Here is a 15,541-nt window from a genome sequence, read left to right on the forward strand (position 1 = left end):
AAGCCTGATAAATTGCATCAGCCGAGCACGGAAACATACCCCTAAGCGTGTATATATATATATATATATATAATATAATATATACACACATATAGATATAGATATGTATTTGGTTGAATCAACCAAATTGCAGACCTTTCAAAAGAACATCTTTTTAACAACAGTTTACCAGATCAAGGAAGAGTTACTACAGGGTATGTTACATTTGAAAATGCTTTCCAAAAATATCTGAATAGATCCACAATATGTTAACATTTCCTTTGACAAAAGTGCTATGTTCCATTTGTTTCTGTGAAAATATACTTTATTATAATAAAATGTATTTGTGTTTTTAATCAAAACATATTGCATTACCCTTTCCTAGTGTTTCAAAACCAAACCCGGTCCATCTTCAATATGAAATCTTTTCAACAAAACAAACAGTATGTATTTTCATGAAACATGAAAACAATAATAACCAAAAATATTTGCAATGCACATGTATAAACTTTGTGATACAAAAATGTCACCCTCTTGAAAAAGTGCTGAATTCAAAACATACTATGGGGGTGTTTTCCAAAAGGAAACCAGTTTTATATGTTCATTAGAGGGTAGTGCTGTTACTGTATATACTCGCAGGAAATAATTTTAAAAACATCCACACTGTCAGTTCTTCTTGAGGGTCTTCTGAACACAAAATAAAAAAACAGGAATGGTTCCAAATTCTCATTCCAACTGGACGTTAAGGTCATCAGCTTTTCACTGGTGTTCAAAGATCATAACTAATAACAGTCAAAATGTGTAAACTGGTAAAAGTTTAAATAAATAAAATAAGGCAGAAAAGCACATTCATTTTCCAACATGCATCCACCAAACACAGGAATTCTTCACTGAATAACTTATAAACACAAATGCTACCAACACTGAGAGCGGAAAAGACCCAATGGTCTGAAAGCTCAGTCTCAAGAATGCTGTTTGGCATCCCCCATAGGGAGCACCATTAAGAGAACGAGAGGCCTCAGGCACAGCTGCCGGTTTCGACACAAACACAATACCCCAGGATTCCAGGCAGTATGAAAGTGATCTCCAGGTAGATGAGCCAGTGCAAATATTGTCTGCTATGTGCCAAGGCGACTCCATCCAATGGAAGAGAAGGAATTTCCAGTGCAATATATATGATAGGCAAATCACAGTATAAAACAAAGGCCACTCTGCCTTTGCACTAAAAAGGAGTGGGCCAGCAGGACCAAAAGCGCACAGTTGGGTCTATATCCTGGACGCAGATCCGGCTCACATCCTTCCCAAAGTCTGGCCATCTTCCCATTTTAAGTAGGTAACTGGCAATTGAGAATGGTGACCAGGCTAAATTCATTGGTGCAGGTGCCATGTAACACTTGGCCTCCATTTAGGGAGGCAGTTCATACAGTCAGACCACCCACCTAGTAGGCAATCAGTAACAACTCTTCAGCAAATAAATACTATAAAGTTCCATAATATTTACAGCTTCTTTCCTCTAATATAAGGAAAACAACATTAGACGAGACAATCCGGTATTGCAGTTGAGTGTCCTGGACGTCAGCATTAGTACTTTTTACTAGAGCCCAGCTTCTTGAAAAAGGTTCTGCCTTTGGAGAACAAGCCTTTCTTCTTTTTACTCTGAATATGGAGTTCTACTTGTTCTGGTGTTGATTGGGAAGATAAGTAGTGAGAAAGGTCTTCAGGGGAGTCCGGGGAAAAATGTGTCAATTCAGCAGAAGCTTCCAAATATAGCTAAAAAGAAAAGGAAAGGCAATGAGATAACTGAAGCCCACAACTATTAATGCATAATTGTCAATAATACCTTTAATGCCCTTTAACAATGAGAAGCAGCAATCACAGAGGTATACTGGTCTCCAGATTCATGCGCTCAATGGATGAGTCTTTGTGAGTGATAGACATGTTGTGTGTTCTGTGGTCACATTGTTTGAGCCACTCTTTTCACTCTGAGGGGCACGGGGGTAAGTGATGCTAGCTCGCTATGTGGCATGCAAAGCTGAAGGAAGACGTACAGAAAAAGGATCACACATAGCCCCTACACACGCCCCAGGACATCCTGTTTCATTAAGTCAGGGGAAGGCATGCACAAACGCTATCTGGTCGTCAGGAGGGGAGAAGGGTTAGAACACATAACCATGTTGCCCCATTACAGCGTTCTCTGAATAAAGGACCCTCCGTCTCTCACACATTCCCCTTTCTACAGGAACACTCGCGCTGATTATCTATCCCCATTAGCTCCTCAAGGCACAGGGACCCATTCACTCTGCTATCTGTGCCTAGGAATGCAGATCAAATACTAAAGTCAGATACTGAGTTAGGTAATTAGAGGCAATGCTTCCTTCAGAGGATGCATCACTGCAATTGACCAACTGAGAGGGACTTTGTTGTAGAACTGCGGCAGAACCTCTGAGCAAACATATTGCAAACACTCCCGTTTACTCCAATCATGGGCAAACTTCACAAGTGTAGTTCCAACATCTCCAAAGCCTTTCCCACTGACCCACAGTGGAGCCGCGTGCAGGCAAGTCTGCCTCAACCTGACTAACCATGGAGGCTGCAGGAGCAAAGGCTGAGAGCCAGACAGAGAATGCTACACTGGCGATGGCCAAAGGGAACATTTAATTTTGAGAGAGAAAGCCATTTGCCTAATCAGTGGCAGAGGCCATAAAGCTGCCAAACCCCAGGAACAAAAGAAATCAAGAAAGTGTAGAGGACTGTATGTAGAAGATAATGGCAGAGACAAGAAGAACAAGTTACTTAACCCTGGTAATGTTCTGTCGATTAGATGTTCCTCCCACGTATTCCTCATCTTTGATAATTATCTTCCAGCTTCAGCTGCTTAAAAAAAATAACATTCTCAACAGAGGTCGCTGTGCGGTAGCGTCGATGGCTCGATGTCCCTCGAAAGCCTCCGCCGATAGTGTAATCCACAGTATATGTAGCATGCACAGGGCCTACTTGGCTTCAGTTCTTGTTTTTCCATGTTTAGGGGAATTACTAGTGCCTCCTTAGACCTTAGAAGACTCAGAGAGGAGTGTTAAACATGTAAATTCTGTAGCGGGGTAGGTTGGGGGGGGGGGGGGTGATGAGGAATACATGGGAGGAGCATCCAATTGAATTTTTTTTACCAGGGGTAAGTAACTTGTTCTTCGAATGGATTGTGTCCTCACACATATTCCTCATCTTTGATAGCCTCCCAAAGCAGTAACAGTCATGGAGGTGGGAAAAGAATTTAGATCTGTCTTTAGCAGTTATCATGGTTGTGTGCAAGACAGCTTTCCAAAAAGCTCCCCCTTGGTGTGCAGGGAGTAATGTTTTACAAAAGTGTATTTGGTAGACCGTATCTGTCGCACAGATGTCTTTAATAGGTACTCCTCTCTGGAGAGTGGAAGAAGTAGCCATGCCCCTGATTGAATGAGCTCTTGGAGCCTCTGGGGGATCTTTACCAGCCAGTCTATAGCATTCTTGGATCACCAGAATAATCCCTCTGGATAGAGTCTGTTTTGTTATTGCTAACCCCAATTTATGACCTGTATATCCGATAAATAATTGGCCATCCTGACCAATTTTTGACATTCGCGAGATATAAACACAGAGAGCCCTTCTAGGGTCCAGGCTATGTAACCTTTCCTCCTCCTTTCCAGGATGGGGAGGGGGATATAAAGTTGGTAAACTATCTTTTGGGACAAATGGTGGTCAGAGACTATTTTTGGTAGAAACAAAGGGCCTACTTTAAGAATAACCTTATCCTTATGGAAGACCGTATATGGAGGTTTACAAGACAGTGCTTCCAATTCGCTCACCCTGCAGGCAGATGTGATTGCGACTAGCAAAACAGTTTTTAGTGTTAATAGCCTTAATAGACATGAATGCATGGGTTGAAAAGGGATGCATGTTAAGAATTTTAATACAAGATTTTAATCCCAAACAGGGACCCAGAAGGGAGTAGGAGGAAACATATTAGTGAGCCCCTTAATAAACTGGATGATTAAAGGGATTTTAAAGTATTAAGTTTCTTCTGATGTGCGCTTGAAAATCGAAAGCACTGCCAGATAACCCTTTATTGTTATGATCTGGAGCCTCAGATTTGCTAAGTGAAGTAGAAAAGATAACACTCTAGGTGTGTCATACTGAAATTAATCCACATTCTTATCCCTACACCAGCTGCTGAACTTGTTCCAACAACAGCAGTATAAGGATTTAGTTCCTGGCCTTCTGGCCGAAAGCAACATTTCCATTACGTGTTCTGGGAGGTCCAAACCTTGTACCTTAGCCTCTCAGAAACAATGCATGAAGGCTGACTATTTTGACCTCTGGATGGAGAACACAACCCTCCTCTCGCGTGAGAAGGTCCTCTCTTTGTGGAAGACGTATTGGAGGGCAGATGGACATGTCCAGAAGGTCCTGGTACCATGTTCTCCTGGCCCAATCTGGGGCAATTAGGAACATGGATTTCCCGAACGTTCTCAACCTCCTGATCAAGTGAGGAATGACGGGGACTGGAGGAAACGCATACAGAAGTGGAAACTCCCAGTCCACCACTAACGTGTCTCCTAGAGCTCCTCTTGCGGGGAATTCCCTGGATCAGAATAACTAGCACTTCCGGTTGACCTTGGTTGCGAACAGACCCACTAGAAGGGTTCCCAAGGAATTCCTGAGCTAGTTCCCACTCGTTGGAGACTGTGCTCTGCCTGCTCAGAGTGTCTGCTGCCGTGTTCTCCTCTCTGGCTAGGTGAACTGCTGAAAGGGAGATTCCTTCTTGAATTGCCCAGTACCAGAGCTGCATTGCCTCTCTGCACATTGGCATTGACCCTACACCTCCTCTCTTGTTGTGGTAGTACATGGCCACTGTGTTGTCTGTCATTATCAGGACATTCTTTCCATGTACAGAGGGCAGAAAGGCCTTCACTGCTAGTCTGATTGTCCTCAACTCTAAAAGATTGATATGTAGTTTGGACTCTGATGGAGACCAACGACCGCTGATTGTCAGATCGTTGGTGTGTGCTCCCCACCGCATGAGTGAGGCATTCGTCACTACCGTTATCTCCGGCCATGGCTGCCAAAAAGGTTCTCCCTGCAGAATGTTGCCCTCGCAGGCCCACCACAGAAGGTACCGTGTGGCTCTGCTTGGAACCTGAAGGATGTCTGACATCCTGTCTGAGAATTGAGACCACTGTGTCCTGAGAGCCCATTAGAGGGATCTCATTCTCAGGCGGGCCTCTGGCACCAGGAAAATGCAGGATGCCATGAGACCGTGCAAACTCAAAGAATCGAAGGACGGAAGACGCTGAGCACACTGAAATTTGGTGACCATCTGCAGAATGTGTTGAGCCCTCACTTCGAGTGGCGAGGCTTTCCCAGAAGAAGCATCCAGGACTGCTCCAATAAACTGGAGTCTCTGAGATGGTATCATGTGGGACTTCTTGTAAGTGAAGGAGAAGCCCAGTCTGTGGATGGAGTGGTAGGTTACGCAGAGATGTTCCCGAGCTTGGTCGGGTGGACGTGCCTTGTTCAGCCAATCGCCCAGGTAGGGGTAGACGTGAATCCCCCCTCTCCTGAGACTCGCTGCCACCACAGCCATTAACTTGGTGAAAACCCTCAGGCGGGGGTCCGCCCGAAGGGCAGAACTCAAAATTGATAATGATAACTGCCAACCATAAACCTCAGGTACTTTCTGTGCTTGTGATGGATAGGCACATGAAAGTAAGCATGTCAGGAATTCACAGATGGCAAGTATGTGCTGGAAGTGCTCTGAAGATATTAGGAGAGACATTTCACAGGCCGGCTTAAGAAAAGGGCCCAAAAGGTCCGAGTACTCCAATATTAAGAAACTCCTTTGTTGTTTATGCAGGAAAAAGACTTGGCGTGCATTAAAAACGCCCAAGGACATGAAACTGGCCAGGAAACTACACTACCAAGAAGGCCCGCTTGAACATGAGCCTTCTGGACCTATCAGGACCACACCCAATGCATCACGCATGCGCACGACGCGTCCAAAGAGCACCGCTTGTGCTAATGACCGCGAGAGAGAGCAGACGTGCAATTTGGGGCTCCTGCAGGCTGCTCACCGCGGGGCCATTTCACTGCCTGCGAACCACTGCAGTCCCCGCGCATCACGACAGATAAGTGCCTTTCCAAGTCTATTTGTTCTGGCATGCTAGTATCGGAGTGTTTTTAGGGGGAACGTGACTACTGATTACTGGGCTAACTTGCAGTGCCATTTGTGTTCGGGAGAGACCGGACAGAGTGCCAGCAACGTTCTGGTGTTGCAGCTCTTCTAAGAGCGTATTAGAGGGGCGGTGTAATTGTGGGGTGCATACAGTGACCGGTGCTGCTCGTGGTAGACAGCAGCTTCCAAGCACAGCAAACGAGTGCCGTGCAGGCCGGCACCAATGACCACTAGAACTCTTGCATAGCGAACCACCAGAGAGCGAGTTTGCTTATCCAGCAAAAGTGTTACAATGCAAATGTATATAGCGGAACTCTGCTCATGTCTAGATAACGCTTCCGCTGCGCACGCTCACAGTTTCTTTTGGTTTATTGTAGCAGAGACTCTGTATCAACATGGAGTAGATCCCTGAAATCACAGCTCGAGACCTTCCAGCAGCACAGCATGAAGTGCCGTTATCTTGTTTTCAGTTAACAGTGTGCTGGTTGTGTGCCTAGAGCAACCAGCACATTGCATGCTCTAGAGCAAATTGTTGCATGCAAGCTGAGAAGGATACAAGTGTAGTACACATGTAAATGCAAGTACCATACACTAAGCAGTTGTATTGGAGCCAGAACACCAAAGGAGGCAGGTTCTCTGGGGCATAGTGTGCTTGAGTGCAGGAGTGAGTGGGCGGAGTACCAACAACATCAGGAACCCCAGGAAGTGGGCAACGAAGAGTACCTTTCCGAAATCCCCATACCCATCCACCACCTCTCCCTAATCCTCAATCCGGTTTACCTAACTCCCCCTACCTAACCAATCCAGTGGACCTAACCCTCTTTCCCCCGGCAGGTAACAGAGGTCTGTGATTTGACACATTTCCAGGCGCCAAGACCTAATGGGGAGGCAGGTGTTTGTGCTACCTACGCGCAAGACCAAGGAACCCGACAAAGCATCCTGAAGGTCCAATGACACCATCCAGTCTTGGAGTTGTAGAGGCTGAACGATCTGAGAAAGGGTAACCATCTTGAACTTGTCCTTCCTGAGGATGTTAACGTTTCTTAAGTCCAAGATGGGTCTCAATCCTGTGTCCTTTTTGGGAATTAGAAAATACGAGGGAGTACCACCCCTTGTTCCTCTCCGCCACAGGTATCGGTTCTATAGCACCTTTCTCTAGCAAGGTCAAAATTTCCTGCACAAGGAGCGGGTCTAGAACTTTGAAAGAGTTGATCCCCAGCGGATGATCCTGAGACCTTTTTTGAAAAGGAAGGCAGTAACCTTGTGCTACGGTTTCCAGTGCCCAAGCATCTGAAGTACCCTGCAGTTCTTTCCCACCGTGGTCTTATGAGTCAAGGCCTCAGAGTGGTTTTAAGGTGGCTGAAGCGGCAGCTGAGGATATCTTCTCTGACCTCTATTACTGACTTGTCCTCTTCCTCTTCCAACTGACGACTAGAATTGAAAGGACTTAACCCTCCAGGATGATGAACCGTGGTAGAAGTGTTAAGCCTGTCTAATGGCGGCATTAAGAGATTTAGCTGCCGCTTTGGAGGTCCGCAGCTTTTCCAAACTTTCATTAGCTTTGCTGCCAAACAGCCTCGAGCAGTCAAAGGACATATTGAGGAGTCTAGACTGCACATCTGGTGCAAATCCGGACTTCCTCAACCACGAAATCTGCGCAACAAGGTGCTAGTTGCCATGGATCTGCTGATGCTATCTGCAGTATACAAACCTGTCTGGAGGCATTCACACATTGCCTCCTTACCATCCTTGATGAGCCAGGAAGCTGTCTCTTTCTTCTCCTTCTGGGATGTGGTCAGCCGCCATAGCTACGCAGTCCCACAGGGTAAACGTAAACTTTGACAAGGTACAGGTTGTGTTAGATGATTCTAAAATCATACTACCAACAGTAAATATTTTTCTCGCCCAGGCATCCACTCTCTTAGCATCCCTATCGGGAGGGATAGAGGGGTATGCTGATTGCTTGGTATATGTAGCAGCTTGAACCACCAATCTTCCTGGTGTTGGGTGTTTTGTTAAGTTATCTGGGTCACTGCTGGATGGCCTACTTTTATTTTTCAAAATTTGTATTTATTGCAGCCGCAATCTCTGGTATTTCCCAATTTGTTGGGACCCTTTTTTGGAGGACAATATGAAAAGGCAACATTGGATCTCTTTGGGGACTCCGATCCAAATATCTGTCAGGTCATCCTGCTCAAAAGAAGGTTTAGGCCTAAATACAACCTAAATATTCTACCAACTTGCTCATTAGTTGCCTATGTGAGGATTCAGTGTGGTCAGTAGAATCTGGTTTACCAAATTCCAGTTCTGGAGATGTATCTATACCACTGGCTGATTGTAAATTATCATACAAATATTTTAACCTAGACTCTGCAGAAATCAACTCCTCTGGCACATTTGGGGTGCCATATCGTAACACAAATGGAAGTGTATTGTCACCTGGAGGCTCATTGTCTTCATAAATTGAGATTAGAGACTTAAAAAAAGTATTTCTTTGTTAAGGGTTTGAAAACCTTTTCCTGGGTAACTATTGGCTTCAACAACTTTGAAGGTGGAGCCGATTTTGTCAGGGTCGACTTCGACAATGGCATCGACAGCTCTGATGCCGATGGCACTAGCAAAGCCATCTGAGTTACTGACTTGTTACATTTTATATTTACATTTTATGAAGGAACCAGCAATGGACTGGATTCCTGGCTTGCTGAAGCCCTCAACGACTTTTCGTCAGATTGAGATTTTTCTCTATGTAGATCCGGCTTATGGCTCGGACTCAAAGACTTTAATGGTTTCGTCTTCGACTTCCCTTTCCCTTTGCCGTCTTGATGCAGATCAACAGGGGCATGAGCTTTTTGCTTGTTCTTCGAGGGGATCGGGCCGCATTCTCAAACATTTTAAGCATGCTTCCCATTTAACTGGGGAGTGCGACTTAGTTGGGCATTTGATTACCTCTACTGAGAAATCACTAGAGGTCGAAGGTGACCTCTGACGCCGTTTCTGGGCCTTCTTAGAAGAAGACGAAGAATGGCACGATAGACTTCTCGATCGAGATCTTTTAGATCTTTTTCGTCTAGGAGAATCTCTCGACTCATCAGGTTTTCTTTTGGAACTCTTCGAAGGAGACTTCGAAGGCAACCTCCCCACCGACAATTTACCTTTACATCACCTGACAGGAGTTACAGTCTGAGGTACGGTGATCAGTACCAAGACACCAAAAACATATGCGGTGGGGTCTGTGATCGAATTCTTTGATCCACAGTGTTGGCACTTCTTGAAGCCTGTGTTAGGCGTTGATGCAGCCGATGGAGAAGACATTTTCGTTTCCGAAAATGGTGACGAAGTTCAGTGAAGTGTGTTGTAATTCTTCGAAGCTTTAGCTTGGAAAAAAACGGAACTGAAGCCAATACTAATTATGATGTCGACAGACCCTCGAGGGACATCGACAAGATGGCACACAGCGGCGACCCCTGTCGAAAACATTTTCGAAGTAGCTGAAGCTGGAAGGAAAATTATCATGAGATGAGTAATACGTGGGAGGACACAATCCATTCGAAACTATGTTTTCCTTTTTAATTCTTGTACTTTTTTGACATTGCACTCTCCACCTTACAGTGCAGCGCAATGGGTTTACTTTAGTATAACCCTAGCTTTTACACATGGGATTTCTAGTTATTTTTATATGTGCCTAAGCTGGTGCCAGCAGTTACATCTTTACAATCCTTGTATTATTTTTGGTATGCACATTTACTGTGTTTGGCTAATAAATGTGGCTAGTGTCCTAAAATGGCTGTGCCATGAGATGTTCACTTGTTTTTTAGCCATATTGTAGTTTGACCTTCTCCTGCTTTCTCAGGTCAGGAAAGGTCATACACTTACCCGGGAAAGCTACGGCTTTCAAGGGCAAGTGAGCATTTCCGTGTGTGGCCAAGGAAGGGGTAGGTGTTGTCTAGTTACAGTCCACATCCATGGTGTCCGCATCCATGTTGTCAGAAGATCTGGGTGCGGGAAAAATGTGAAAGCAGTAGTTGTCCCTGATTGGACTACTACTGACCCTTTGAATGGTGCAGATCCTTACCATTTGTGGGCTTGGACTTGCTTCGCGGTCAAATTTTGGATAAGAAGAGGACCTCTGCTGCCATTTCTTCAGATCATCATTGGAGGCAAGAAGAAGAGCATCCTGCTGAAGATCCAAAGATGACTTGTGAAGTGGCTCAGCATGCCTTCCAGTAACCAGCCCAGATAAGCTCCTCTGCCTGATCTCCAAAGACCCTGAGCAGTGGACTAGTGGGACCAACATGTCTCTACACCTTCTCGATGATCCTGCCCTTCTCAGCCTTCAGAGGTTTCCCTGGACTGCCTGGTGAACTGACCAGCTCTCTTGTGGGCTACTTCACCAGAAGCATTGCCATTTGGCGTTCACAACTGAAGTTCAGGGGTCGCCAAGTTGTGCCACAAGTAGTCTTCTCCCCGAATTTCAACTTTCCACCTTGAAAGGAACCTGTCCTGGAGCAGCTGCTGTGACCATGACTGAAAGGGTTGCATCTTGCGTTTAGCGGATTGCTCAGTGGCAACGCGCTCGCCTTGGAAGCAAGACGACACAGAGCAACACAGGTTCGATCCCCGGGTCTGCGCTTAGAAACATCTGGGTATTAAGCATGTCATAAATAACTAATTATAATTATAATAATAAGAATCTTGTATTTCCATCCAACCATAAGAATCCTTGAACCTGAAACTCCAGGGCACTTCTGACTGGAACAAACTGCAGAAGATCGAGCCCCAAACCAACCTAGGATGATCCACGAGGTCCTCTTGGAAAAAAGGAGTCGGGGGGGGGAGGGGGAAAGTAAACGCATTGTGCCTGCCCCCCTCATCCTCCATGCAATAACATTGGGAACAAGTCTCAGTGTCTCCTTGTTACATTCCACTCCCCTTTTGGTCGTCGAACTTGGGTCGAGTATCCTGCCCCTGGGGTTAGCCCTGGGTGTGGAAGAAGGGAAAACACTTACTTACCCCTGGTAACATTGTTGTAGAACTTTAAAACTATCACCAACCCACGCATATTGAAACCTGCCTACAGAGACATCTTGCTGATGAGAAACTTTGTGGCTCCTGTGACTTTGGTGCATAAGGCCCCATTCATTTTAGGGTTTGGACTTTTGAAGTTAGGTTATTTTCTTGTTATCTGGTTCCATCATTGAGTGCATCTAAAATATTTACCTGATTTTGCCAAGTTGTTCAATGTATATGTGAACCTACGGTGATTGTATATATTTGTATCATAGAGTGTTCTGCGATATTACCGGTTTGATTAATTTTTCAGTGTGTTCAGAAGGCCTAGAATAAATAACTGTATTTTTACACTTGACCGTCTAAACTGAATTATTGTGTGTCATACTGTGTGGACTCATTGAGGACCCCTGACCCCACTCACACTCTCCAGAGACTAAGGTCCTGATAACAAGTAAGCCGGTCCGGAATTAAGGCTTTTCCGAGCCGGCTCACACTGTGTTTGCCGGTAGGGGCTGTGAACTACCGGAAGGCATGACCTGCCACTAGTTCAGGCCCCTACCGGCAGTAAAATCACTGGAGCACTACCACCGTGCTTCGGTGTTCCCATTCACATGGAGTCGGTTAAAGTTACTTACCTGTAACTATTGATCCCCAGTATGGGTCTGGCATGGATTCACATGCTTATTAATATTCCCTGTTGTCAGGCTGGGAATTCTTAGTAAAAGGAAAACAGTTTCACTTTCACTTACAAACTGTATTTCTCCTTTAAACCAATCACTGTTCTCTGGGTCATACTGCCGCCATCCAATGACAGCCGTCTCCCTAAGCCCATCCTCTGGCAGCCATCTTCAGATTTTTAATGCACGCTTCAGTGTTGGGAGTCCTCAAGTTTGTTCTGTGAGCTCGTGTTTTTCGACGGAAAAAAGTTCTATTTTTGTTCCAAAGGAGCCCTTGTGCCCTTTTCTCCATCTGCTGACAGCAGGGATCCGTTGAATTTCAGCAGCCCTCAGGGGTGAAGATCGTTGAAATTTCTAGAAGGCCATTGGGCCTACTTCACGCCCTCCGACCATGACAGAGGAGAAGGAGGAGGGAAGGTCCCTCTCCAAGCCATGCACAAGATGCGGTCTATGTAATGTATTTGTGGAAGAAAAACACCTGCAGTGCCTCTACTGCCTGCATCCGGACCACAAGGAAGTGGAGTGCGAGATATGCTTCGGGTTCTCCAAGTAGACAGGCACAGTAGACTGGCGGCGTGGCTTAACGCCAAGCCCTCTGACTCGTGCTCCAAGTAGGGTCAAGCCTCACCCAGGACCGGCCGGTCCGACGCGCGGTCTTCTACGTCCTTTGAGGGGGCCTCATCCGTGGGGGCCCAAGACAAGGCCAAGAGTCCGAGTCCAGCAGGTTTGCGCGGAAGCGGGTCCCAAGGTGGATATGGCGCGATCGACATCACCTTTTGCCTCCATTGCCACCCGGCAATCGAGCTCCTGCTCAAAAAGGAAACCATCCTGCTGGAGAAATCCGAAAAACTGCAGGAGAAATCTGAGAAGCCACAGACAGAGGAGAAGAAGGCCTAACAGCCCAAGCAGGCCCAATCGACACAGGTTAAGACTTCATCAGCGACAGAGTTGGCAGCTGTTGCTACCACAACGGTTAAGGGCTCTGACCCTGCAAAGGTAGCGCAGAAGGTGTCCCTGCCCCCAAGGCACGACACAGCTGCAGTGGCTTTGGCAAAGTCTGCTGGCATGCCAGAAGGGGGGAAACAGGCTCAGGCCCTGGTTCAAGATCCTCAGGGGGATAAATGGAGGGAATGATGGCAGCATCGTGACGCGAGAATACGTGAGTTCCCAGTGCACAATGCGGCTTGACTCGGCTTGATTTGCAGTATTTTCCTCTAAACCCTTTGGGGCTCCGACATTGTTCTTACGCCGGGGATCACGAACTGGACCACGAAGCTGGTGTGCCGAGCTCCGTACTGAGCTGACGTGGGTCCAGATGTCTTTTTGACTACATTGAGGTATTTGCAGTGGTTAGTCCGCTGCCAACAGCGCTAATAACGTCCTGGTTGCTGACATGCTAACAGGCTGTTTTTCAGCTGATTGTAGCAGAGCATTGAGTTCTGAGCTCGGGGCTGAGGTGAGCCGCCGCCTCGTACTGGGCAGAGGTGAGTGGAGCGGAGGGCTTACTAAAGGCTCTGTTAATGATAAGCAGAGCAAGTGAAAGCGAAGGGCCTGTGTTCAGCTGACTGATTTGAACTGGTGATAAGCGCGATTAGCTACGTAGGGATTAACTCCTCACATTTTGTACCATTTTGTACCTCACACTTCATACTCCTACTTATACTCATTATACATGAGTGAGTTGGAAGCGGCTGTGTTTGGTGTCTCAAGGTGCTTTACAAGACACTTTACAGTGCGGCTTGATTCATTTGTTTGTTCCTAATAAGCACTGTAATATCTCCCAGCCTCTGCGACTTGTGGACACACTGTGATCTATTGTTGAAGTGTGTGGCGCACCAGAATATTACTCAAGAAACTTTGCATTTATATAATTAAGTGACTGCCTGGGCTTCCCCGGGGTCGTGGGCCGACCAGTGTGATCCTACTGCCTCAGCCCGCATTGGTGGGGACTGCCGGTATTATCTTTGACCCACACAGTTCTCTTAGGCAGTCATTGACTTCTTGCAGAGTTGTGGAGTGCGGCACTGATACCGCTGAACTCACAGGGGTTCTATTGGTAGCCTTTTGGAGGAGAGGGTGTGCTACCCTCATTTTTGTATTAAGAGGGTCGAGCATTTTCCCCTGATTAGTGATCTTTGCAGCCGCAGTACAGGATTTGGTCCAGTGCCTTCTACTGCCCGTTTATCTTTGGCTACTCTTTCCTGGGTTTGGATTGTGTGTTTTTACTGGTGAGGAAAGTAAATATGACTAAAACATACAACCTAAGAAGTTCAGCGGTAGAATAAGTCATATCTACTAAACTGTAGGCTCCAAACCTACCGATTGGGTCACTTGTTGTTATAGAAGGAGGTACATCTTCTTTTAGACCATATACAAATGGAGGGGGCTGTTATTATCCCACACAGAGCACCTTTGCTAATGATCTCCAGCGTCCAACAACCTCTGGGCTGAATGTAAACAGTACTGGCTTACCAAATAAGGTTAATGTCTCTACTCTACACAATCCCTCTCTTAAAGACCTCCTGTGCTCTGACCGAAATGATACATTGACAGCTACCACTATGAAGTCTGCAATTGAAAATCTCTTTTCGGGGACAAGAATCCCAATGAACAATTTGCCTCTGACGACCTGCCCGAATGAACCATCTCATCCATCTAGTCCTTTGCTGAGTGAAATAGGGCAAGAAAAAATCCCAGGGGGGTCTGTCATAGATTCATTTTATGAACTGAATGAATTGTCAGCATGTGGGAAGAAGCTCAAGGTACGAGTATGGGGCTCTGTGAAACAAGAGATACTCAAGAGGATGTTGTTACTAAACACCTTTCGCCAGTGATGAAAAATGACCAGGGGATGGGCTCTTATTCAATAATAGCTCTCAATTGTGTTTTGAGTTCCCTGGTGAAAGTTTTTGAAAGTATCAAAGTAGAGGTTCAGCAACACACCAGAATTCTCCTTGAGGTGACAAAAGAGTTGGAAGCAAATGAATTATCAATGATCGCCTTAAAAACAGCTGTCAATTAATTTAAGCTTGAAACAATTTCCCTGTTGTCGACCCAATTGTTGACCTACTCGGGTAAAATGGACTCACTGTCTAGTCAGCTCTCCGCTTTCCAAGGGGAGAGGGAATCTCGAAAGATACTGGATGAAGCAAGTATCTTAAAGAGCCCTGCCTGTACTTCAGATTTGCTTCAGACTGCTCCACCAACGGAAGCTGATGATACTCCGCTCTCGACCTCCATGATGGAAGAGTTTATTCGGTTAGCCCATTTAGCGAGGAGAACTTACCCGTTGACAAGGATGGTGAAAGTGTTTTGATAGTGGAATCTCCCACTATAAATATACTTTCCAAAAAAAAGTCTAATAAATCTAATGGAAAAATGAAGAAACAAAGGAAAAGACAACAAAAAGCAGTAAGGGTGCAACCCATTGAATCTAAAAAAAATAAATAAAAAAATACTGGGTCTAAAATGAGCCATCCAAATAACTGTTCGGAAGACAATAATCCACTGCCCTTAACTGAGGAGCTTGGTAAAGAATCAAAGTTGTCTAGTGGGAAGAAACAAAAGAAAGTTGCAGCCCCTGAAATCCCTGCTGTGGTCCCTAGAGGGCCATCACCCGCAAAGAAAAGAACTTCGGTGGGGAGCCAAACAGATAAACTGGAGCCGCCAC

At 45.8% G+C, this 15,541-nt stretch overlaps 1 protein-coding gene across 9 annotated transcripts in view; it reads right to left on the bottom strand.

The window, feature by feature from the left end:
* Window positions 1-292: 292 nt before the first annotated feature.
* The window catches only part of TSPOAP1 (TSPO associated protein 1), a 3,887,333-nt gene continuing 3,872,084 nt past the window's right edge, over window positions 293-15,541 (bottom strand). For 8 of the 9 annotated variants that reach the window (XM_069614850.1, XM_069614845.1, XM_069614847.1 and 5 more), the window contains one exon: window positions 293-1,749. In XM_069614850.1, coding sequence (XP_069470951.1) covers window positions 1,561-1,749 — 189 coding nt within the window. In that variant the 3' untranslated portion in view covers window positions 293-1,560. The remainder of the gene's footprint in view (window positions 1,750-15,541) is intronic. The other variant, XM_069614849.1, reaches the window with a different exon arrangement.

Source organism: Ambystoma mexicanum, chromosome 9, assembly GCF_040938575.1.
Source record: "Ambystoma mexicanum isolate Mex_15411 chromosome 9, UKY_AmexF1_1, whole genome shotgun sequence".
In the NCBI taxonomy this organism is placed as follows: domain Eukaryota; kingdom Metazoa; phylum Chordata; class Amphibia; order Caudata; family Ambystomatidae; genus Ambystoma; species Ambystoma mexicanum.